We start from the raw sequence: 24,671 nt of genomic DNA, 5'->3' as shown, positions 1-24,671 counted from the left end.
ATATGCAAAACCACACTTTGTTCAACTTTTGTTGGGTGACCGAAAAGTGACCGCGGTTACCCCTCTGCTCGCTGGGCGCGCACTAGTTCCCACGTGCGATCCACGTTGTGCGTTCAACTGCCACCTCGTGTTTCTTTGGACAACTACGTGAACGTAAGTTGCTTTAAAAGCCGACTTTCATGGAGTTTCATTGCCCGCTTCCCGCTTCCCGCGCATCGCAAGAATTTAGCCCCTTCCACTTCACAAACTTTGTAAACAAACAAACCCACGTCTGCTCATGTATGTATGCTAGCAAAAATCGCAAAAATAAGCTTTTGACTTTTGCAATTTATTTTAAATGGCTTTTGAGCAAACGAGGAGATCGTTATGAAACAGACAGAATGCTAAAATGCATCAATAAGGCGACAGATTATTTGTAAAAATATGCATCTAATCCTACTTGGTCAGTGCGGTCACAGCAGCTGTTTCGCACAAATTACAGAAAAATTGGTTTTGCACAGTTGAAGAGACGTGAAGGATCGAAATGAAGGTAATATACATACCAAACTTTGCCAATACATTTAAGCATAATTTAATATGGAAATTACTGTTCATAAATGAAGTAGAAGACAATCCATACACAGACAAACCTAAGAATTATTGTATTAAAATTGTACATACATAATTAAACTTTTATTTCAGAAGTGGCAACGCTTCATGAATGATTTCTGCGGCTCTCAGCAAAGATCGAGGCCCCTATTCTGCTCTTCGCCGGTCATGGCACCGCGAGTTCCGCAATGCTCGCAACAGGACCTGATAGATTGGAGCTCATCAGACGAGGAAGCAGGCGGTGCCAAGAGCAATGCCGCCAGCAACGTCAGCGGCAGCATTGTTGTCCGGCTAGACTTCGACACTGTTGACCCGTGGGCCACCGGGCTGTCCAAGCCATCTGTCACAAAAGTCGCTGTCAAGCAAGAAAATAAAAGCGACAGTGCTGTGACTGATGAGAGGGCCCTTTCGCCTATTTTGGTGCGGAATGCAAGAAAAAGCCAAGTGGATGATGATGATGAGGACCTCTTCAAATCGCAGGGTAATTTTTTGTTTCACCAAATGCGTTTAGAAAAATTCACTGACTATTTTTCAGAGGACCGGCCAGCCAGTCCGATTTTAGAAGTGAAAAGGAGGAAATCGCCTGTTTTACGAAGAAAACGGAGACACATTTCTGAAAATTTGAACGCAGTTACCCCACACAAAGTGCAGATCATCGACGAGGAGCCACCGTCCCCAATTATTTCCACGCACCGGAGACCAGAGAGACTGCACAGACGGAAAACACTCGTCTGCGACGTGGAAAGTCAATCCGTCATGCTAGTAGAGAGTCCAACAAAATCTCCAGACATCAGAAACAGATCAGTTGCATCGCCGAAAGTGGTGCCGAGGAAGGCGTTGAATATGGATTTCGAAATAATGGACGTTAGCCAAGCCGAAGAGTGTCCTGGCGAGCAATTGATCGAGTGTCCCTCGTCTCAAGACACCAAGATTTCAGTTGGATTGGTGAGTGCGTTTGCTTGCTAGCCTCTAACAAACTAAACAGTCATTTCCACAGCAAATTCAAAGTGCGTCGTCAGTGTCGGAAACTCTCACAGCGTCGCAAAATCTCCACTCGGATTCATCAGGGAAAGATTTGACCGGTTCGGTCCCACCTTTAGATTCTGCAAAGAAAAAGAGAAAGCCAAAAAGGTAAATTGAACCACGAATTTATTAAAATTGATCCTCACTTTTTTTCTTTTCCTCCAGAAACGGGCTGATGGAGAAATTACAAAGAGTAAAAAACCAGCAGCGCTCCTCGCGCCGAATTTTGCTCCATTTAAAACAGAAAGGAGAGAAACTAACAAAAGGATTAACTCTTCAAATCTCGAGCGTCAGTAACATTGGCTCAAGTGCTGTTGTGTCTGGCACATTCACTCACAATTTGAAACAAATTTTCATCATCTGTGATGAAGAGCAAGTCTCAGAAGTGAAAGTGAAGCCCTCTGATTTTGTCACCATCTATCCACCATGGTAAATGGTTTTTTTATTTAATTTTTAGCTTCATACTCAAAGTGTCCGCAGGCAAACCTTTGATGCAGCTTGGTCTGGGGCTACAATCATCTTTTCTCCGTGTATTTTTGAAAAAGTGGAACCACCAGCTGATTTTGATCTGAACAGCCAAGGAGACAAACAGGAAGAGTTAAAAATTAAAGAACTATCCTGCCAATGTTGCAAAGGTATGAATTTAATATCTCTTAATTATCAGTATGTATTAAATTTTAATTTCTTACGCATTTCTAGACTTAATTCTGTCCAATAATATAATCCTGCTGAACTAGTTGATATTTTATGAAAATCCTCTACCGAACAACATTTTCTTTTTTATGATATTCAGACCCGAGCATTCACCCAAGCAAATGCACCACTACTCTAAAGGAGAGCAAGGAGCTGTTGGATCTTCTCCTCATGCCAAACGCGTCGACACACGGCTGCATGTTGCGAGCAGTGGAGGAGCTGGAAAATTCAAACCAAGTGATCGAAAGCCAATTTCTGGACTTCCCCATCGGTGATGCGGTCGAGGTGCACGCCAAATCGGCCACAGTTCCCTTGCGTCTTAAACTAACTTGTCAGAAAGTGTTTTTCTCCAGGTAACGATAGTAATAATATTTACTGATGGTAGGGGAGATTAAAAGTGTATTTCTGGTTAGGAGACCAAGGCTGTTAATGTCACAAGGCAATCAAATTCTTGAGGACGTTTGGACCATGCTAGGAAATGACTCGAGAGGAACTTTTTGTTTTGTTGAACTGAAGGGCGGCTTGGAGTCGTCATTTAAAGAGGGTGACAGCTATTGGATGCAGGGACTGTCGCTCCACAAAAGATTGGATATCGCTAGGTATTAAATTTATCGTTGTTTCAACACATTTTATCCTGCCAATTGTTTATATACGTCTTTAAAATTGCTAATACTTAGATTAGTATGCGATTATAGAAATTTCAAATTTGTTTTTCATTTTTACAGACGATCTGATGTAGTCAGTTTGATCAGCGATTTGAGTCCAGAATGGAAATGTGCCACACACGTGTTCAAGTTTTTAGCTGGCAGAGGATGCGTTCTGGAAAAATGCAGTCAAGTGCAACCCTGGCTGCCACAAAGGTTTTCAGAATTGAAACCTGCACTACAGGTAAATTCAAGGAGAAACTAAACTTTTCCCATAATGGGTTGCTAAAAAAAAGCGTTTTTTCAATTTTTACCAATTTCTTGCAGGCAATGTTTCTACCACAGTTTTCAATAATTTTCTAATTATTTGCTCATAACCTCGACTTGAAAAATTGAAAGAGAGAGTTTTTGGGAGAAATTGAGGCAGAAAATGGCAATTTGAAATAAAAAATCGGCACAGTAAAGGAAATTTTGAGCCCTTCGACCGCAAATTTTAGATTTTCACAGGGGAAATGTGGAATAAATTCAATTCTTGCATTTCCAGCGCAAGAAATTGGTAAAAAAAACCTGGTGGTCCCATTGACACTAAAAACTTTCCAGGATGCAAACATCTGCTGCAGACAAACTGTGATCGTGAAGTATCTGGCTTTTGAATCATCAAATCTGTACGTCACTGATTTGACTGCCTCTTCTGAAACAATTCCTTATGTTGTCATCAACACCAGTCAAAGGACTGTGATACCGGAACTAATCCCAGGCACCATCATTGTAATAAGAGATATGCTAACGTCCAGAGGTGAGCGATACTTTTTCAAAAACAAATCTTGATTTTAATCTTTTTTCAAAGGTGACTTCGCCACGGATGAGTTTACCTCAGTGTTTAAGGCAGAAAACCTTCCATTCTACACGGGCTCAGTCGCTTCCAGCTGGATTGAACAAAATTGTCTGGATCGGTTGAAAAAGGTTGACGTGAAAATTCCAAATCTCTGCCCTCAAGTGAAAAATCACCAGCTTGCACTAGTCAAAGGTATATTATCATGTATCATTCAGGGTTGCAGTTGCTTACAACTCAAATTTTACCAATTTGTTGCGCAAGAAATGAATTTATTCAATATTACCGCGTGGAAATCTAAAATTTGCGGTAGGAGTGGTCAAAATTTCCTCTATCGTGCAGATTTTTTCTGTTAAATCGTCTTTAATTTCTCCAAAACTAATCTGAAACAATTTTTCAAGTCGAAGTCATGAGATAATTATTAGGAAATAAATCAAAACTGAGGTGCCTGCAAGAAACTTGTTAAAATTGACAAAAAAAAAACGCTTTTTAGCACTGCACTGATTTTTTTAATGCGGGTGTTTTGCATCCCTGGTATCATTTTTTTCCTGTTGAAACTTGACCTTTATCTGAAAACAAGGCATAAACATTTTAATAATAAATATTTCTAGGGACAATTTGTGGAGTTGACGAAGACAACTCATGCGCTTGGCCTGTGTGCTGTAAGTGTGGAGGCGAATCCCTCGAAGATCTTCCCAAAGATGTGATGTGCTGCTTAGACTGTCACTCTGAAGGTCCGTTTTCGAACAAGGTTGCCCTGAGCGTTTACATTAGTCCTTCACGAGGATACCATTGCAGCAATGATGACACTAAGATCCTAATCAAGGTTTGTTATCAGTATTGATTTATTTTTTTAAGATTTACTGACTAAATATGTCTGTTTTAGCTACATCATAGCGCTAGTGAGAGCATCCTGCCTCCTGGTTGGGATAAAAATGAGGTTAGCAAAACATTTTTCATGACTCTCAAATAATTTTTGGTATTTTGATTTTTCCCAAGAAAAGTTTAAAGGTTATCTAACGGTCAGTTTAAATTTTCATTCATATTTTGAGCAAAAATAGTAAATTTGGGAAAAAATTGCTCAATAGGAAAAACACTGGAAATGTAATCAGCTGTCTGAATTTCAGCAGTTTTTGAGGCTTCTATCAACTGGTGAATTTAAATGAGGCAAAAAACGCACCCCTTTCGAAAATCTGCGGTTTTAAAAAAATAATAATTTCAAGACTCAAAAGTAATATCTTTTATATCCTCACTATTAAATTTTCATTATTTTTCTCACCCCAGAAGCAATTAATTTCCTTTGCCCGAAAAATGGCGTAACTGGTATTTATTAAAAAAATGATTTTTGGTCAAAATTATTTGAAAAAAATGGTCGGTTTTCAAGTAATATCATTTTTAAAATAAAAATAATCACTTTAAATACTATGCTAACTGTTGTGTCAAATTGATTCACAGGTGATTGGCGTTGAAGCTGTGTTAGGACAAGAAATTGGTCCATTCGTGTGCTGTGTGACTTGCAGTGACGGTTCTAATTCTGTAAGTCTGTGTCAAGTGCCTTTCTAAAACAAAACTAAAACAAAACAAAAAGTGAAGTGAGTGCCATGTGATTATGTTGGATCTAGAGGTCGCTCATTAAAAATATTGCCTCATCCAAGATTATCCCCTTTTCACTTGAAGCAGTTGAACACATCTGATGATTTTAATGAGATCGAGTAATGCAAATGCGAACAAAAAGGCCAAGTTGAATCTATCCGCGCGATCACCCCCAAACGGATCCGAATGAATGAGGAATTTTGCAATTTTTCGGCGAGGAAACGAACGCCTTAATCACTAAGTTGCAACACGTTGACTGATTTTCGCTGGGCTTGGTGTGACCTGTGGAGTAATTACGCCGAAATAATTGAAACGGAGCATCTGAATGCAGAGGAAGGCGTGAAAGGAAGAGCAAGACAGGGGGTCTTTGTGGCCGTGCGAAAAGGAGAGGTGATTATTTTTGTTTGTGCCCCTTCGCCGTGGTAATGAATGGCATTGAGTTCTCTCTCTCTCTCTCTCACACACACACACACACAAACACACGCTTGCCCACCGCGAGGGGTTGTAATCAGTGCGATATTGCTAACAAGTGTGATAATGATTTCATTAAATCCCAGCCGCCGCGCATCTGGCCTCGACTATTATTTTTTCCTCCCTCCAATTAAGAGCTGCAAATACACTCACTCGTTAGGTCAGATACACAGAAAATGTATAGAGAGAGCTCAATGCATTTTAATGATGAGGCGTGCCAAGTGTTAAAATATCAAATTGCTGATTTCTTTAGTGCAGGAAGTGGAGGGCTCCGTGTTATCGAATTTTCCGCGTCAAACGGAGAAATTGATTCGATTTATTCTCAATCGGCGGGGACTCGTAAGTAAGTACCGCCATCCGTTTTCATTACAAGGAGAGGATATTTGATTGAGTGCGATAATAATTGCATTTTTAATTTGGCTTACCATGAATGTGGTCTTCCATTGATTTTTTTATTGTGCAATTATTATAAAATTAGTAAAATCCAGACTTTCTTGAAAACTTGCACGATTTTCAAAATATATGTTTCCCAATCAGCCATGGGCACGTTATTTACCTTTGAAGAGTCAGAATGTTTGTTTAATAATTTGTACGAGAGATGCTCTGCTTCATAAATAGTTTTTTCGACCCATTTTTTGATCAATTTGGCGTTTTTATTTTTAATTATTTTCTGTAAGCCATGTTAAGATTGGCAAAAAAATTTAGCACTTCTACTTAAATATTTTAAAAATAGAGCTCCAATTGACCACAATACAAAACATTTTTGTCAAATATTTCTAGTCACAATCTTCAAAGCTCTCAGGATTTCAAAAAACCCAGCTTTTCACTGCATTTTTTAAAAAACGAAGAAATTTATTCCCCATACAACAGGGCTTGCCAATTTTGCAATGCGCAAAAATGCAGCACTACTTTTTTAGCGTTAAAAACACAATTTTTTATTCTCCCGGAATTTTTTTTATTATGAGTCTTGGGTAAAATAGTGGGTTTTTAGCCTGGTTAAAACTGAAAAAACCGGGTGGGCAAAATTCGGAACCCTGCCCGCTCTGCAGTTTCCAAGGAACTTGAAATTTAATATCAGTCAGTCTTAAGTCCAGCTGTAAAATTTTGCTAGAGCATTAAATTTAAATCGATTTGAGGCGAAATATAGAAATGTGTTTACTACACTAAATTCATTTAACAACGCAAAATCTGTGATTAAATCGTTTTCTTTCTTTTTTTTTGCGGTCAAGACGACAAATTAATATTTTGCTCAAAATAACTACCAAGGGTTAACAAGTGTTAAAAATTTAGAATTATACTATTTTCAAGAGCAGACAAGTTTTCCCAATTTTGCATTATAGAAGACAGAAATCCCTCGCATATATAGGACGACCAAAGAAGTGATGTTTTTCACGACTTTGCCAGGTTTTTTTTAAATATTTTTTTGACCGAACCATCGGTTTGTGGCTTGTGAGGAAAATAATGGTACCATCACGTTAAGTTATTATTTAAATATTGAATCTTGCTTAAGCTCTATCAATTTTAGCTGTAAAAATCAGGGTTGCATTTTACTTTCCACCCGTTTTTTTTTCACCACTGGTTTTTACCGCTCAATTTCTATCAATTTCTTGCGCAAGAAAAGAATTTATTCTCTATTTCTCCCGGGAAAATCTTAAATTCACGGTCAGAGTGGTCAAATTTCCTCTACTATGCAGATTTTTTCTCTTAAATTTGCATTTTCTGCCTCAATTTCTCCAAAAATTTCTCTCTGACAATTTTTCAAGTCAAGCTAATAATTAAAAAATTATTGAAAACAGGTGCAAACATTTCCTGTAAGAAACTTGTTAAAATTTACCGCTGCACTGCATTTTTTTTAAATGCAACCCTGATAAAAATGGAACAAATTGTTGCGTCTGAGCCAATCACGTGACGTTCTTCGTTTTCATTTCTATCTACGATCTGCTCTTTTCCAATGGCCACGTTTTGCTCTTTTGCGACTGTCCTGATTCCGTTTGCATAGCGACTGCACGCGGCCAAAGGGGGAGAATATTTGTGCAATAGTTTCTTAAGCCATAGGTGCACTCCGGCTGATATTCTACTATTCATTGCTTGTGCAAGACGCACGACCAACCAACCAACCTCCAATTCATGCGCTCTGATGAAATCAGCTAGTAAAATAATAAGGGCGATACATTTCTCGGAAAATAAATAATTCGCTTGTTATCGGAGAAGAAAAGCAGCCCTTTCTGTCTCGGCCGCGCGCGCACCCCCATATTTCTGCTTAAGTTAGTACTGCACGCCTGCCGGCTGGTTATTTACATTTCCATCTATTTATGTGTTGCATTGGAAAGAAAAACGCGGCGGCACGGAAACTGCAGTTATGGAGCTGCGCCGCGTTTTTATACATGCGGTGCACGCTACTCTTCGCTACTTTATAGGCGGGTCGCTCGAAATTCATTGCACCCGCCGCCGAGATAAGAGTAGACGGCAATTTATATTTCAGAAGCAATAGATTTTCTCTCCCGTGGCGAAACAGTAGTCGGAATATTAGGTCATTTGTGCAACTTGAACGTGCGCTATTGTTATTCAGTTTGAAACATGCAAGTGGCCTTTTATCGTGAATTAAATTGATTAAAAATGTTAATATTTTTACAAATGATGGGATTTTTTTATTCTGCTGAGACTAAAAAAATAAATTCAATTTAAGCGCCGTCTGATAAAGTATGGCGGGAAAGTTACAAACGTAAAATGAAATTTGCTTGGGAAATTTATCATGAAAATAATTAATATTTTTGTTGTTATTTGTTTACTAACAGCTGATTAGCCCGGTAATTGGCGAATCGACCGTTAAGATGGCACATCAGGCAAATGGAAATGTAACAAAATTCGCGGGAATGAAATTATTCGGTCGGCACGCCTCTTTTTTGACGCTTCTGATTGGCCGCTAGACTGTCTCCATTATTTCGACGCCATATTGAATTCTGACCGGCGGGAATCAACACAGATCGCAATCCGGACCCCGCGGTGCTCGAGAGTAATTTATTATTTGTTGTAAAGAATAAATATCCGAGCGTCTAGACTTTAGACGGAGATGCGCAAATAACGAGCTAATGTATTTATGTTGAGAAATTTTTGTTTGATCAAGAGCCGTTTTACTATTTTGTCTACAACTTTTAATTGGACATTCGTATGGCTTTTCTGTTCTGTTTGACGCGGGTGGAGGTTTAAAGACAGTTCCTCTTCCCTATATACATGCGCGTCCGCTAATGAGAAATAGAGGAAAGAAAAAATCTCACAGCAAAACTTTTCGATAGTTCGGCTCGGCGTGCATCATTAGCGTCGCGAAGCTGCGAGCACGTACGCACATTTTTATCATGCAATGGTGATTATTAAAAATTGTGCATGTCGGCGAATTAGTGCACACTGACTGCGAACGAGCGTAGTTGTTTTCTGTTCATTGAACCGTAATTGAAAATAAAATTCGCTCTGCCGCGCGCGCGTGTGTATTGGGAATTAAAAGCAAACAAAAAGTTGCAATCGCTTTTAATTAGAAAATAGCGATCGGCCGCTAGTTCGCTCCTCATCAACCGACCGACCGACCGCGTTTTTCGCATGCATTCTGCAAAAGTTTGCGCTTTCCACAAACATATTCGTTAGTGGCAATCAGCAGTGTGTGTACAGAACTGCATTGCTTCTATTTTCGCAATCTTGCCATGGCTTTATTCTTGTGCAATAATCGCAATAATGAATGAGATAAAAATTATTCATCAGAGTTAATTTTGCACTTAAATTGACGAAGTTTCTGAGCACACCAATCGATTCTTGAGGGTCGAATTATGTAAAGTGGACATTTTTTCCGACCTAAAAGTCCAGCGCGACGTGCGAATTTTTTTCCCGCCAAAACAAGATGAATGCGAGAACTGCGCATGCGTCAGAGCTGGCTGGATCTGACAAAGAAGTCTCTCTACAAGTGCTCCAACCAGCTCTGAGCTCTGACGCATGCGCAGTTCTCACATTCATATTGTTTTGGCGGGAAAAAAATTCGCACGTCGCGCTGGACTTTTTGGTCGGAAAAAATGTCCATTTTACCTAATTCGACCCTCAGGAATCGATTCGTGTGCTGAGAAACTTCATCAAAGACAGTCTTTAAAAGAAAATATCATTTTAAAATAAAATTTATTACGATGACGCGTTAACTTCTCGTGCAAAATCAAGGAGCGCACAGTCAATCATTGATGGAGCGGCAAACGCGTCAATAAAGTCATAAACAATCAATTATCGAAGACTTTGTACGCCCATAAATTTTTATGCATGACCAATTTATATGCAAATGCGGCGTTTCCTTTTGCTGTCTGAACCCTTGTGCTGCGGTTAATTCAAACCATACATGTGTGTGCTGTGTTGTGGGGGCCTATACGTCTGTATAATTATCGTGCAAAATCAAGTCATGCACCCACTCGGCCAGAAGGTAATGCGATTATAATGCGGTGATAACAGCTCCGAACCCATCAACCAGCCACGCTGTGTAATATGTGTTCGAGATTCATCTTGAGCACCTGATGAGTGACTGCCTCGTCCAGAGCCGTCTCCGCGACGGGGCTCCCATTTTCCTTTCCAGGTTGAGAATTTTAATTGGATATTCGACGCTGAAACAACACAAATCAATCGGGTCTTAATTATACAAGCGGAATGAGGAGGCCCATCAAGTAGAAGGTCCTAGGGTGCAGTGTAGAAGGCAGAATCGAGGCTCGTTCAAACAGCAATTAATGTTTTAGGCGTGCATACAAACATAAATACTGCACAGCTCAATTACACGGAGTTAGGCTTATCAGATGCAATGAGCAGAGTTTCCAATAGCGTCTCAGCATTTATACATTTTTACCCATTTTCCAAGTTAAAATAATTTCAATTTGTGTTGGTTCTCGATTTTTCTGCTCGGCTTTTTAATTGTAATTTATTTACGTTTCGAGGGACACCTGTCCTGCTGCTGGCCTTTTATTTAGCTCTCGTATCTGTTCACTCAATCGAAACCGAGGCATTTGCTTTGTTTGCGTTTCCTGAATTCGCATTAATTATGATAATAAAAAAGGCAACTGCACGTCTGACTCATGGTGGAAAGATTACGCAGAAAAACAAACATTTCATACTTTTAATTGGCTTTCTGCAGCTCAATTCTGTGCGGTTGCAATCAGCTCATGAGAATAAACGCTCCGCGTTTTCACAGGGGATAATGGTAATTAGCATAAATATGTCACCTACCCATCAAGATAGCGTGCTGAAGTAAGCTTGAACACGCAAAAGCGAGCTGAAATGGAAAGAATGCGCGCTTTTTTATTTGAATTTATTGAATTAGTGACAACCGCTTTCCAACTCTGGAATGACCATTCGCATTTTTCATTTTAAACTCACACAAAAAACCAAACTAGGACCACCGCCCCAACAGCCTGGTCAGCAGACCCTGCTTTTTTCGCGCCTCCTCCTCCGCTTGCAACTGCTGCTCGGCAGCTTTGACCAAATTCACGGCCAGCTCATTTTCCTTGCTGATGACGTCCAACCGAAGCTGCAGATCGGCTTGCATCTTTCTCCTTTTAGCCAGGGCCTCCTCGAGCTCGGCAACGTTTCCTTGAGTCTCCTTTGCGGTGCTCTCCTGCGAGTGGTCTAATTGATTTCTAAAATTTATCAGGCATTTTTTTGTACCATTTTGAGGGTAGCCCCCGTGAGGACCTGAAGGTCGCTCTCCAGCGAGCTGATCTCGGCCTGCAGGCTGCTCATTTGGCTGCGATTGCTATCCAGTAATTTGTCTCCCTGCTCAGTGACTGTCGCAACGTCCTTGGCCAGAACTGCGATTTTTCCCTGCAGCTCATCGATGTTTGTGGCCATCTTAAGCTGAGCGCTCTTTTGCTGCTTGATTCGCGTCTGCAGCTGGTTTATTTCCTCACTTTCCTTTGTCTTCTTCTCCAGTAACTCTTTGATCTCGTCACTCGAGCAAATTTCCTCATATTCCATCACGAGGGTCGTGTTCTGGTCCTTCAACGCGTTTCTCTCCTTGGTCTTAAAATTGCAAAATTGAGTTTTTGTTAAAAGAAAAAAAATCATAATTTTCCCCTCACAGCGAGTGAAATGCTGTCCTGCAATTGATTGAGTTCCAATTTGTTGGCGGCGATGATCTTTTCCAATTCTCGGGTCTCGACAGAAAAAATCTCTTTCTCAACGGCCCTCTGCGCCAGCAGCTGTATAATTTCGTTCTTCGCCGTGTGGATCTTTTCATTTTCCACGTCCACCTGCTGCTGCAGCGAGCAGCAGTGAGCGTCTAGCATGTCTGTCTCTTTGTCCATCTGCTCCAAAGCCTTTTCACAATGTTCCAACTGATCTTGTGTTTCCTCGCTGAACTTTAGTTTCTCCTTCAAGGAGTTAAATTCCTCTTTGGCTCTTCCCAAATGCTCTGGTGAATATTCAAATCAATAAATAATTATGTATAATGTTTAAAGACTGTCTTTGACGAAGTTTCTGAGCCCACCAATCGATTCCTGAGGGTCGAATTAGGTAAATTTGATATTTTTTCCGACCAAAATGTCCAGCGCGACGTAAGAACTTTTTTTCCCGCCAAAACAATATGAATGCGAGAACTGCGCATGCGTCAGAGCTGGCTGGATCTGACAAAGAACAAGTCTCTCTGCAAGTGCTCAAACCAGCTCTGACGCACGCGCAGTTCTCACATTCATATTGTTTTGGCGGGAAAAAAAGTTCGCACGTCGCGCTGGACGTTTTGGTTAGAAAAAATGTTCACTTTACCTAATTCGAGCCTCAGGAATCGATTGGTGTGCTCAGAAACTTCGTCAAAGAGGTCTTTAAAATATTTTTTACCAATATTTGCTAATTTCCGGGCTCCCAAGCTCTTGAACTGCTGTTCCAGGTGCTGCTTCTCCATGGTCAGTGCGATGTTTTCCTGAATCGCTCTGCACAGGGGCGTCGAGTCTGTCTCGAATTCGGACACGCTGACCGCGTCGCTCATCGAGGACAAGTCGGTTGGCAAGCTGTTGGTGGCCACCGAGCTCTTCATTTCCTCGAGCCGGCAGCGTTGCCTCTGCAGTCTGCCCAAGTCCGCTTCCTTGTCCTTGAGTCTCTGGTCCAAGTAGCTGATGGTGCAAGGAGACGAGTCCCACTTGATCATGGCGCTTTTCACCGATGACAAACATTTGGTCATGTCCTTCCACTTCTTTTCCAAAGATTTGTTGAAATGCTTCGAAATAAGCAACTGTTTCTTCAAACAGGTGGCCCTGGGATTTAAAATCGTGCAAAAAGACGGAACTTTTTATTTTTATTCATCAGTTTTTTACCTGGATCTGTTTTGGCCTAAATTGCTACATTCTTCCTGAAGCTGCGAAATCTGGAACTCCTTCAGGGACTTTTCCTCCTTGAGGAGCTCTCCTTGCATGCTCGTGCATTGAAAGCAGATTTTGCTCAGAGCGAGAATCTTCTCCTGAAGATTAGGAGAGGCCTCGACTGAAAGAAGCCTCTCTTTTTCCTGCTGTTCCAATCTGAGAATTTCCAGCTGCATCGTTCGCAAATCGTCCAAGTAGCGATTTTCCCACGCCTGCAGCGTGCTGTACTCGTTTTCCAGCCGTGCGATCTCCATTTAAAAATTCGACAGTTTGTCACAACAAATGGATGCAATAAGCAACAAAAATAAATTGTTGTAATTTGCATGTCAATTTTCCCCCGCCTGTTATTACATATATTAAAATTTGCCCTGCAATTTCAAAAGGAGTTGCAAAATTGCCAAGTCATGGCGAAACTAGAACAAGTGGCATGCACGTGTACTCGTAGATCCACTCGAGCGATTGGACAAAAAATGCAAAGCACAAAGCTCCTTTTAATCAAGTTGTGATGTCGGAGAGCAAGCGCGCAGGAATCAAAATGCTGAAGGTGGATGCAAAGGAGCAGGCTGGAGAGCAAAAAGCGGTGTACAGGCATTGCAGATCTGTGTGCGAGGGTGAGACGCGAGACGAGAGAGCAGCCATGGCGACGAGAGAGTGAGTGAGTGAGTGATATAATGAAAAGCGGCGCGGCGGCGGCACTTTGTGGAACACGGATGGTTACGTGATCGCAAGAGCTGAGTGACCTGCTAGCTAGCTAGGTGTTGCAAAATTGAATTGCGCCTCAATTAGAGACGTGACCGGCCGCGCCGAGCAGCAGCAAACTGGCAAAGTTGGAGAGATGCACTAGAGCAGATAAGAAGCGCGCGCGGCGCGCGGGTCATACACCCTTTTGAAAAGCGGCCAGGTGCAATTATTATTTTCAAACGGCGCACAACAATAAAAAGTGGCGTGTTTGTTTGCATATTTTCTCATTAGCACGGCAGAGTTATGCCCTGTGCTTATCAAAAATGCAGCGGCAGCAGCCGCAGCCACCCCACCACCTCTTCTCGCCACTTGGAAATTTTTGAGGAACAGACGCCGATCAGCGAGAGCCAAAGGAACTGTAATAAGCTTCGAAATGGGGTGCAGAGACTATTCTTTGGTTCTTATTCCAATTTTTGGATCTGAAAATGAATTTAACAAATTTCTACTTCAAAGCGTTGCCGAGCAAATAATTTTATATACAATTTTTTAATTTAAAACCGTCTTTGACGAAGTTTTTGAGCACACCAATCGATTCCTGAGGGTCGAATTAGGTTAAGTGGATATTTTTTCCGATCAAAAAAGTCCAGCGCGACGTGCGAATTTTTTTTCCCGCCAAAACAATAAGGAATGTGAGAACTGCGCATGCATCAGAGCTGGTTTGAGCACTTTCAGAGAGGACACCTGTACGAATTAACTCTTTATCAGATCCAGCCAGCTCTGACGCATGCGCAGTTCTCACGTTCATATTGTTTTGGCGCCAAAAAAAAGTTCGGACGTCGCGCTGGACTTTTTGGTCGGAAAAAATATCTACTTTACCTAATTCAACCCTCAAGAATCGATTGGTGTGCTCAGAAACTGCGTCAAAGACGGTTTTTTAATTGTACTAAAACGTCAAACACAAATTAAGTCTCTTAAAAATCGGTTGAAAAATCGTTCGTGACTGTTCCCCGTTCCGTCGCCTTCACTCGGCCTATCATGCAGTGCTCATAACATTTGTACTCGAACACTAACTCAAAATGTTTTATTTACACAGACGTCAAATAGTCTAAATGCCTAAGTAGCCGGTAATAAAGCGAGATAAACACTAAAAAAAAAACGCCGCACAGTCTGCTCCATGTGTGTGCGCGATTGTATTTTTGCGTGCTTAAATAAATATTACCATACGAAACGCGTAGACCGCTTGCAACCTTCAACGTCAGTGTTTAGAAAAATACTGTTTGCACAGCACGCAGTATAACAGCAAAGCGGAACAAATAAAATTAAATATTTGCATCAAAAGTTTTTACTCGCTCTCATAATTTTGCAAACAAGAAGCGAGATAATAAAAAAGACGAATCATTTAAAAAGTTTCCAAGGGGACAAACAGAAAATTTGTCTTTGTCAAAATATTATTCGTGTATTCGTGCTGGAAATCACATCCTGCTCGTCGCATGCTTCACAAGCTTAAAATTGCGGTAGGCACACACGGCGGACAAGGTGAAGGAGGAGATAAGAATATCGGCAGCTAGCATATAATATACAATACATTTGGCGTATTTTTTTTCATGGGTTGCGGCGGCGGCGGTGGTTCGTTCGTTCGCTCGCTCGCTCGCGCGAACGAACACACCGGCCATGCCCTTCCCTATGCTCATTTCGCTTGGCCGTGCTAATAAAAGACAAGGTCACTCTGGCCCACAGGCGAGAGCGGAGATGAAGAGACGCGCTTTTTTGCGCCGACCGACAGACCGACCGATCTTTTTCTTATATATTGTAAAAGTTTGTTGTTCCCGGTAGCCGCCGCTCAATTTAGAATGTTTGTTCTTGCCGCATAATGCTCCTTTATGACTTGATTTATTTTGTTTCATCCCCAGCGCAATATAAAGCAGGCGAAAATTGAGAAAACCATTTAAGCGAATACATGAGTCACTGCTCTATTGTGTTCTCGACCGTAAAAAGGTTGGATACTCGACTAATAAAACCTTTTTTAGTACATCACACGAATTTTTAGCCTTCGCATAATGCAATTTTCCCGTGAATCGTGTGACTCATTTTTTTATAATAGGTAACCTACATTTTTTTACCTGAATTTTTTAAAAAATTGTTTTAGAGCCTAACACGCAAATAATCGCTCCTCGCGGCTTCTGATCTGTGCTGCCTCCACCGAGACGGTGGCACGTTGATGCAAACGAGTTGCTTCTCGAGTTTCTCTCTTCGCTTTTGCTTCCTTCTTACTCTTGTTATATATGTGGTATACCTCTCGTTATAATATTTAAGTGTGCATATACGCAGCACAACTTCGTGAATTATTCAATTGGAACAGCAACGTGCGTGTGACATCATGGCTGCCGAGGCTTAGCGAATTATTATACTTAAACAGCCGCTGGATCCGTTTTCAATGCCATTTTATTCAATAAAAATGCATAGAGAAGAGGGCAAAATGTCAAAGACCGTCTTTGATGAAGTTTCTGAGCGCAACAATCGATTCTTGAGGCTCGAATTAGGTATATTGGAAATTTTTTCCGACCAAAACGTCCAGCGCGACGTGCGAACTTTTTTTCCCGCCAAAACAATATGAATGAGAGCACAGCGCATGCGTCACAGAAAAAATTACAGGCGATTTCTCTTCAAAAGTGCAAAAACCAAGCTCTGACGTATGCGCACTTCTCGCATTCTTATTGTTTTGGCGGGAAAAAAAGTTCGCACGTCGCGCTGGAACTTTTGGTCGGAAAAAACATCCTCTCTACCTAATTCGACCCTCAGGAATCGATTGGTGAGCTCAGAAACTTCGTCAAAGACGGTCTTTAAGAAAATGATCATTGTGTCAAAAATAAATCGTGCTGTACTTTTTTTGTAATCCGTTCCCCACAGCAAAAAAGAGCTTTAGCAGAAGCCTCCTATTTTTCCAACATTTCCCTTTAATCAACAGAAAAAGCCGGGAAGGTTGTATTACACGCACAACCAAGAGCCGCGCGCACGGCTCGCATTTCACTGGCGTGCATGTAGCGCACACGAACGACGGTAAAATTATCAGATAACGTCCTGCGCCTTGTCTCTTAATGGGCCAAGGCATATAATTTATTGAAATTAGCATTAATTCGCGGCAGTTATTCAAATTGAAACGGAGGCGTCTGATTGAGTTATTGCCGTGCAACACAACACCTTAAGTGCCTGCATGTGTGCGAGTGTGTGTTTTTATTTATAGTACATCCACAGCAGCACCACCGAGCGAGTGAGAGAGAGAGAGAGAGAGCCATTTTACTCCAGCCGCTGTTTCCATCCATATATTACCTCTTTTGAGACATGCAAAGAAACACACGGGTGATTAATTCAATAACACTGGTAGCGACGCCGCCGCCGCCGCTGCTACACACTCGTTTCGTTATTTGCACACCGACACCGCATTTATTATTATTATTTCCTTCCAGTCCTAATTCTTTAATGGCCGGTATATATCACGAAAGGGCCGTAAATACACGCGCATGCAGCCGGAGGAATCGCTTAATTATTTTAACGGCCGTTTATCTGCGACGCCCGAATTGCCTTTATTTACGACATCTCCAATACTGATTTCAGCACAAATTTCGAGCTGCTGATTTACGGCCGCCGCGGATTTGATTTAATTTAATGCCGTGTTTGCCGGGCGGCCGCCGGCGACGCGACTTAATGGAATTACTGCGCGGCACCAAAGGGTTGTACATTATATTTGGACGAGAGAAAAGTTATTGCTGCTTGAATTGAGTGCATGATGCAGTTAAATTTTTATACGCTCTTTCGCTCTTGAAATATTGCAGCTTTATGCAGCACAAGAAATGATATTTTTCTCTGCGCCAGCCAGTGTGTGACTCATTTTTATTGCTGTTTTTGCGAACGTTTCCAGCAATATATGAGCCTCGTTAGATGAATAAGAAACGCAACGGCCCAATTTATTAGAACCCTTAAAATTGCTTAAGCTAAATTGGGGTCGCCGGGACTAAAAAAAAATGCAGACAATTTGGTGGTAACCTTCATCATACCTGAAAATTTAAATCACCACCAAAGGAGAATTGCTCAAGGCATGTTGCCGCACTGGCCGTGGGAAAATACTTGATTCAATCAACAAGAGAACAATTGAAAAATTACGTGAATCATGACAACCACCAGCCTAGCAAAAAAATCTTTAAAAAAATTTACGCTTTACATTTTCGATTTTTTTATGGCTGGTAGAAGACGAAATGCGTCGAAAAAAACCACAAAATCCCGACTCTGTAGAGAAAAACTGTAAGACGCGTTCTTCAAAATTTTCAAAATATTTGATTTTTTTAAATTTTCGCCGTAAAGAAAATTCTTAGTGTCTCGAAAAATGGTCCGATTTTGAAAAACCGTGCATGGGTGGACGCGCCTCACCAAGATGCATTGATTGGAGCAAAAATCACTGACCTTCAACCCTCGGGGCCCCGGCCAGACCCCGAAAACAAAACTTTTGTAATGTCACACCACGTTTGTGCACCTTTAAAAATTCATAGCTCGGCTCCTATGGGTCTTACAGCAAAAATCCAATGTTTGTTAGACTCGTGGTAAAATTCTGCGCATATGAATGTATTTGAAACCCCCGCCCGCCCCAACCCTCCAAAAATCCACGAAATAAGTGACATTTTCTTCTGATTTTTTTCTTAATTCTCCTATGGGCCGGAGGGTAATTGTGACTATCAAAACAAAAGTTTGAAGATAGTGCCCGACTGGAAAAAAAATTTTAGGCGTTAAGTCACTTTGGGTTCCGCACTGGTCGCCGCTGATTTTGTTTGGGCGCTTTCTGGCCGCTGAAGGAATTATAGAAAGAACTAGAAGATAATATTTAATATGAGAAAGGCAGCCTTTATAGTAATTTTCATTCAATTAAAAGCTATTTCATGCTCTTTATTCATATTAATTTTGATTAGATTAAAAATACTTTTTTTTGAAAATTACACGGATAATAAAAAAAATCTGAAATTGGGTTCAGTGCACCCAGTTTCAGGTACTTCAAGATGATTTACGCTTCTAATTTTTGCATCCTGTCCCAGCCACAGAATTAAGAACATAAAAATTTAAGATTTAATTCAGTAATTTAATTAATATTGAACCCTCCTTACTTTTAAAGTTTCTTTTGAAAGTGGGCAGAAATAAGGTAAAGTTGTTTGCAACAATGAACGCATTTAAACTAGAATAAAACAAATTTTTGCATTATTTGATTGTACGAATCAAGAACGTATAATAAAACGTAAACGTCGGATGGCATTATAAAGATTAGCTGCGGTGTGAGCGCGGCCGGCTCGAGCGAGAGTTGTTTTCTATCTATCGCGCGGAGGGGTCGCAATTATTTTATTCGCAAAGTGTAATTACCGCGCACAGCGCGAACAAGAGAGAGATAGAAAGAGAGTTGGCCTTGTGCGAATCACGTGTTGCTGCACGGTCACCTTGTGTGTCGTGTGTGTGTGTATGATACATCAGTATGTACGTAGGTACGTTTGCGTGTGCGTTTTGCATGCATGCCGCCGCTCGGCGAACGCTCCTCACATTTATTCATTTATGCCCGCATCATACTCCCGCGGCCGCGCCGCCCCCATCCCGAGAGCAAATCGAGTGTGACTTTTCATACGCCGATTTCTTTTCCTGATAAAATGATTTTCGCAATACTGTCAGATTATGTGGATTTTCTTAGAAAATTGAATTCATATTGTTTTCTCACATCGCAAACAACACATTTTGTCAAACAATTGTTTGCACGACATCATCAAGAAATAATTAAAAATGTTAAATTAATGAATAAACTGAGGAGCTCTACTCTGTGCAGAAAAATAATTCTTGACGGTTTGCTGTATATAACCAACGGGGGCCGGATTTAGGCGACGCACAGATATGGCGTCCGGTAGAGTACGATAGGAAAGTTACAAACGTAACCGAAATTGGCTTGGAAAAGATTTATCTGGAAAATACCTTCAGCACAATGAATATTTTTGTTGTTATTTCTTTAAAAACAGCTGATTAGCCCGGTAATTTGCGAATCGACCGTTGGATGGCACATCAGGCTAATGGAAATGTAACAAAATACGCGGTAATTATATTATTCGGTCGGCACGCCTCTTTTTTGACCCTTCTGATTGGCCGCTGGACTGTCTCCGGATTGACCTCCATTATTTCGACGCCATATTGACTTCTGACCGGCGGGAACCAAAACAGATCGCATCCTGGCCCCCGTTGTTGTTATCAGTGATAATTTTTGCTACTAAATGGAATGTGAACCGTCGAAGAGTAAATTTTATAAACAGAAGTCAGTTTATCCGTTAAGATTTTTATTATATTTAAAGAATAATTAACCTTTCAATATATCTTTCATTGTTCTGTCATATAAATTGTCTGGCTGTAAAACACCGGGATTTTTTTATAACCAAAAGAAAAATACCATTATTATATGTTATTACCTCCGCACCGAGGTCATAATTTTTAATTGAATCGCTATATATACTTTCGTCCTTTTACAATAATCTATTAAAACATAAAAGTGAATGAATGCCATTCACGCTTGGTGAAAATAAAAATTGATTCTACATAAATAACAAAAAAATCTATAACTACTCTCCAATCAATGTCTTTATTTTTGTTCAAATTTTTGCATTAAAAAGTAGAAAGTTACCAGCAAGAAAATTGAACATCATATGTATTATAGAATCGAAGATTCTGGCATTGAAAGTTGCACTCAGCAAAGCGAAACATCGGTTTCGTTTTCTTGCCATATAAAAGAGCGATTTTCGGAAGGATTTGATGCTATTTATAAATAGGGTGGATAATCTTTCAATCGTTCAAAGCTTTAATCATTTAAGGCTCTTAAAAGGTATAGGGTATCCCCAACAACACCATAGCCTTTCAACAAAGATCCACCTCAAAATACTTTATCGGTCGGAAAACAGATTAATTTCAAGTCCATGGATATAGGCTTACTCAGCAGAAGAGTTCAATACCCTCTTTTGTTGTTGTTGTAGTTGTTGTTGTTGTTGATGGACTGTATACACGTGCGGAATTATTCAAGTGTCCAGAAATGTTGATTAAATGGGAAGATTTATATATAGATCTTTTTTATCTGATCATTAAAACTTTTGAGTGACGTTTGAATAGGCGTCTGTGGGATTGTAACCCCGACACCCCTGCTCTACCACAATATTATTTCCAGGCTTTTATATTATTTTCGTGTGTTGCACCTATGTAAACACTCTGCCTTTTTCAAAAATAGTAGCTAAAAGCAAATCGGCTCAAAACAAAGGCAAACATTTGCTCGGCAGAGCACATATATATTTATATTTGATGCATTTATGCGGACATTAAACACACAAAAGCATGAGCGCGCGGCGCTTTGAAGTCGCGCTGCATTTCGCATGCACAGAAAAAGGGGCAGAGAGGCATGCAAATTTTATCTGGCAGTGAATCCAATTCGCATTCAACAAGTACGCTCGATGCATGTGTGTGTTCTCGGCCGCTGATCAAATTTGTTTACGACATGTGATGGTTTTTAATGTTTGCACTGCTGATGGATTTGCATATATACGCGAACAATGCATGCAGTCCAAAGTAGCCTCTGCAATTCCGCCGGCTCGAGAGCTCTCCAACTGCCCAGCAAGGCCAGTTTGCAATTCGCTCACTCTATGTGTGTTGCGGAAAATTGCAAACTGGACGTAGAGTGTTTAGTTTTAATCGTCCTCAACCAGAGAGCGTTTTATCCTTTTTTTCGTGTTACATATTTGCGTGAATTTTATGACCTCGGCCGCAGGGTCAATGCCTCGCTGACCCCCCTGCGTGGACGTCCGCACTGCGTGCCAAACGATAACCCCATCCGATGACCCCAAACACACCCCTGCGCGCGATAGTATTACGTCATTCAATCGTTTGATTGTTTTTCAGCTCGACTTTGATCCCAATCAAAGGGTTACAAAGGCCATTCATTAACGTCACGGCTGCTTATGTCAGCAAATTCGTGGAAATTTTTTTAATTTGATCAAACCTTGTGATTTTCTTAAACAAAAAATGTGATGATTATTATTTTATTCAAAACAACAAGTTTAAAAAGCGTTTTTTTCAATTTTTACCAATTTCTTAAAGGAGAAATGTTTGCACCTCAGTTTTTAATAATTTTCTAATTATTTGCTAATGACCTCGACTTGAAAAATTGTCAGAGATAAAGATTTTGGAGAAATTGAGGCAATTTTAAAGAAAAAATCTGCGCAGTAGAGGAAATTGTGACCACTCCGACCGCAAATTTTAGATTTTCAAAGGGAAAAATGGAATAAATTAATTTCTTGCGCAAGAAATTGGTAAAAATTGAGTATTAAAAACCAGATTGGTTAAATAAACCGGGTGGTAAGCAAATGCAACCCTGAAAAAAGGCATAATAATTCACCGAACTAATTTCTTTAAGCGGCTTGGGACGAAATTAGATTATTTTGAATGTTTTATTTTATTTTTTATTAAATTAAATATTGATTGGGTTGCTTAATGACTCGTGAAGAACATCAAATTCAAATTTTGCAAATAGCAGGGGTGTCGAACAGCTGGTTGACGACCAGAAGATTTGATTAATTTAATTATTTAAATATTACTGTGTTTGCTGTATGAAATTTATTAATTAAGAAACGGATAAAAAGCGCTCATTCTAAAATTATGAAGGTACCTTTTAATGAAATATTCATAAGAAATAATGTCTAAATTTAAACTTTATCTTTGAACGACAATTTTAATCGGTTTTACGGTGTGTTTATAAAAAGTAATTGGTTTTGCTCACTCTCGCTCTGCCTTATCAATTACTATAAACACGGCAAGCACCTTTCTCCTCCTCTCCTCATGAATTTTTCACAATCGGATGGGACGAACCTAACGATTATTGCAAAATATGCACTAATTGATTCAGCAAGCCGAGTTTCAATTAGCGAATATTTTTTAATAAAAAATGAGCAAGTAAACGCGACGAGCCGGCGGCTGGCTGGTGGCTGCTGCTATCGCTCGTGTGCATGCTCATGAGACGTGGAAGTGTTCGAGAGAAAGGAAGTGCATTGTTAATTGAGCATTAGAGAGAGGCACACCGCCGCGCGGTGACGTCACGTGCATGGATGCACTGCGAGGCTCCCTCGAGGATGCGGCCGACAAGCAAGGGCGAAACTCGGGCACATGCGAACCCAGATAAAACTCGAGCACGTCGCAAATTATTCACGCTCGCTGAGGGACCATCGCTCTCCCTGTGTTTGCAAATATATATATAATATGCACACGCAAATGTAGATTATACTTGGAAAATGCTAATATAATATCAGATTGATGAGTTTTCCAGCTCGCATGCGTGCTGCTGTCAACAACAAACTGCAGCTGCTTAACTGTGTTTGTATAATATAAGCTTGTCGATATACGACGTCAAATTGTGCGTGGATATATTTTCAATAATTCATTCTTTTCGATTTTGCTCGGTATTCACTTAGATTTGAAGCAAGATATTTTAAAAATAAATTGAAATTTCCAAACAGGGACAGAAAAAATTAAATCTCGGGTTCACGGGGAGCCAGGTTGCGATTTGTGTTGGTTTCCCGCCGGTCAGAAGTCAATATGGCGTCGAAATAAAGGAGGCCAATCAGGAGACAGTCCAGCGGCCAATCAGATGCGTCGAAAAAGAGGCGTGCCGATTTAATAATTTCATTCCCGCGTATTTTGTTACATTTCCATCAGCCTGATGTGGTCTTTTCGCCAATTACTGGGCTAATCAGCTGTTAATAAAGAAAAAACAACAAAAATTCATGATAAATCTCCGATCTGACTTCACATAAAAATCAGAGCATAAATCTTTTAAATAAAACGCACCCAAACAACAAAGGAGCAAAATGAAATGGCTGCATCGTGTGCGATTTGATCCTTGAGAGGAGATAGCTAGCTAGGAGTTGCAAAAACTTTTCCGAGGCATCTCTTAAGGCTGAGAGCGCGAAACATTTAGCCAGCGTGTCACGCCGTCGTGCACAGAACAAAAGAGCACAATGCAAAATCGGAGATTGGGCTGACGTCATGTGGCAGGCTAGTGATTTAATGCTCGCTGCAAAGTGCAACTGAATCTTGGCGTGCAAAAAGCAGCGAGTGTGTGTGTGTGTGTGTGTGTGTGTGCCCTAGGCCAGCAGGCGCAGGTAGGATATCATAGCAGCAAAGGTGCAGTCAAGGTAAGCGGCATAGAAAGGTGCTCTCGGATGCACACTCGGAGCGCACCTACTAGCCCACAAACCTTGAGCACTTGCACTTTTGCAGGCGCATGAATCGCGAGGCCTTGACGTGCCTGTTTGCAATTATTTTTTGCACTCGCGTCTGCATGCAGCGCACACACACACACACTCACGGCTAGAGCTCTAGCCAAGTGCATTGTGCACGAACTGCATAATGGAGTGCATGTAATGAGAATTGGCGTGAGTGGCGACTCTTGCGTAACTATTATTATACCCACTTGGATGCTGAGGATTCAGCCACTATTATTGGGTGGCGTTCTTTATTTCAAGACAGGCTGCGATTAATTTTATTAAATTTGAATTTGGTTTTTAAATACTTGAAAAAACACCGGGGTCCGGATTGCGATCTGAGTTGGTTTCCTGCCGGTCAGAAGTCAATTATGGCGTCGAAATTTATAATTTTTTGAATATTCGCCTATTTTGAAACTGCGCAGTAAACTAAAGCATGCGCAGTATGATGAGATCGCTTTTAAATCTGACAGGGAGGCTG

The 24,671-nt window shown here is 40.7% G+C and overlaps 2 protein-coding genes across 2 annotated transcripts; one reads left to right on the top strand and one right to left on the bottom strand.

The window, feature by feature from the left end:
- Positions 1–241: 241 nt before the first annotated feature.
- LOC135948201 (DNA repair-scaffolding protein-like) lies at positions 242–5,434 on the top strand. Its single transcript, XM_065497342.1, has 14 exons — positions 242–529; positions 682–1,069; positions 1,124–1,533; positions 1,586–1,719; positions 1,777–2,040; positions 2,092–2,246; positions 2,405–2,657; positions 2,718–2,903; positions 3,030–3,192; positions 3,549–3,744; positions 3,796–3,975; positions 4,392–4,606; positions 4,667–4,720; positions 5,236–5,434. The coding sequence occupies exons 1-14, from the start codon at positions 524–526 to the stop codon at positions 5,341–5,343; spliced, it is 2,712 nt and encodes a 903-aa protein (XP_065353414.1). The 5' UTR covers positions 242–523; the 3' UTR covers positions 5,344–5,434.
- Positions 5,435–11,159: 5,725 nt separating this feature from the next.
- LOC135933964 (repetitive organellar protein-like) lies at positions 11,160–13,130 on the bottom strand. The gene is made up of 4 exons (XM_065475448.1): positions 12,688–13,130; positions 11,934–12,265; positions 11,521–11,874; positions 11,160–11,470 (listed from the first exon to the last, which is right to left on the bottom strand). Exons 1-4 carry the CDS (start codon positions 13,025–13,027, stop codon positions 11,246–11,248), a joined length of 1,251 nt encoding a protein of 416 aa, XP_065331520.1. The 5' UTR covers positions 13,028–13,130; the 3' UTR covers positions 11,160–11,245.
- Positions 13,131–24,671: the final 11,541 nt, after the last annotated feature.

Source organism: Cloeon dipterum, chromosome 1 (genome assembly GCF_949628265.1).
Source record: "Cloeon dipterum chromosome 1, ieCloDipt1.1, whole genome shotgun sequence".
NCBI lineage: Eukaryota > Metazoa > Arthropoda > Insecta > Ephemeroptera > Baetidae > Cloeon > Cloeon dipterum.
This window is presented reverse-complemented; position numbering and strand designations above follow the sequence as displayed.

Coding starts and splice junctions, on each gene's coding strand:
- LOC135948201 (XM_065497342.1), top strand. Junction 1,720..1,776: donor AAAAAGAGAAAGCCAAAAAG/GTAAATTGAACC, acceptor CTTTTCCTCCAG/AAACGGGCTGATGGAGAAAT. Junction 3,976..4,391: donor CCAGCTTGCACTAGTCAAAG/GTATATTATCAT, acceptor AAATATTTCTAG/GGACAATTTGTGGAGTTGAC.
- LOC135933964 (XM_065475448.1), bottom strand. CDS start 13,027: ATGACCAAATGTTTGTCATCGGTGAAAAGCGCCATGATCAAGTGGGAC. Junction 12,266..12,687: donor CCGGAAATTAGCAAATATTG/GTAAAAAATATT, acceptor AATATTCACCAG/AGCATTTGGGAAGAGCCAAA. Junction 11,471..11,520: donor CGGGGGCTACCCTCAAAATG/GTACAAAAAAAT, acceptor GACCACTCGCAG/GAGAGCACCGCAAAGGAGAC.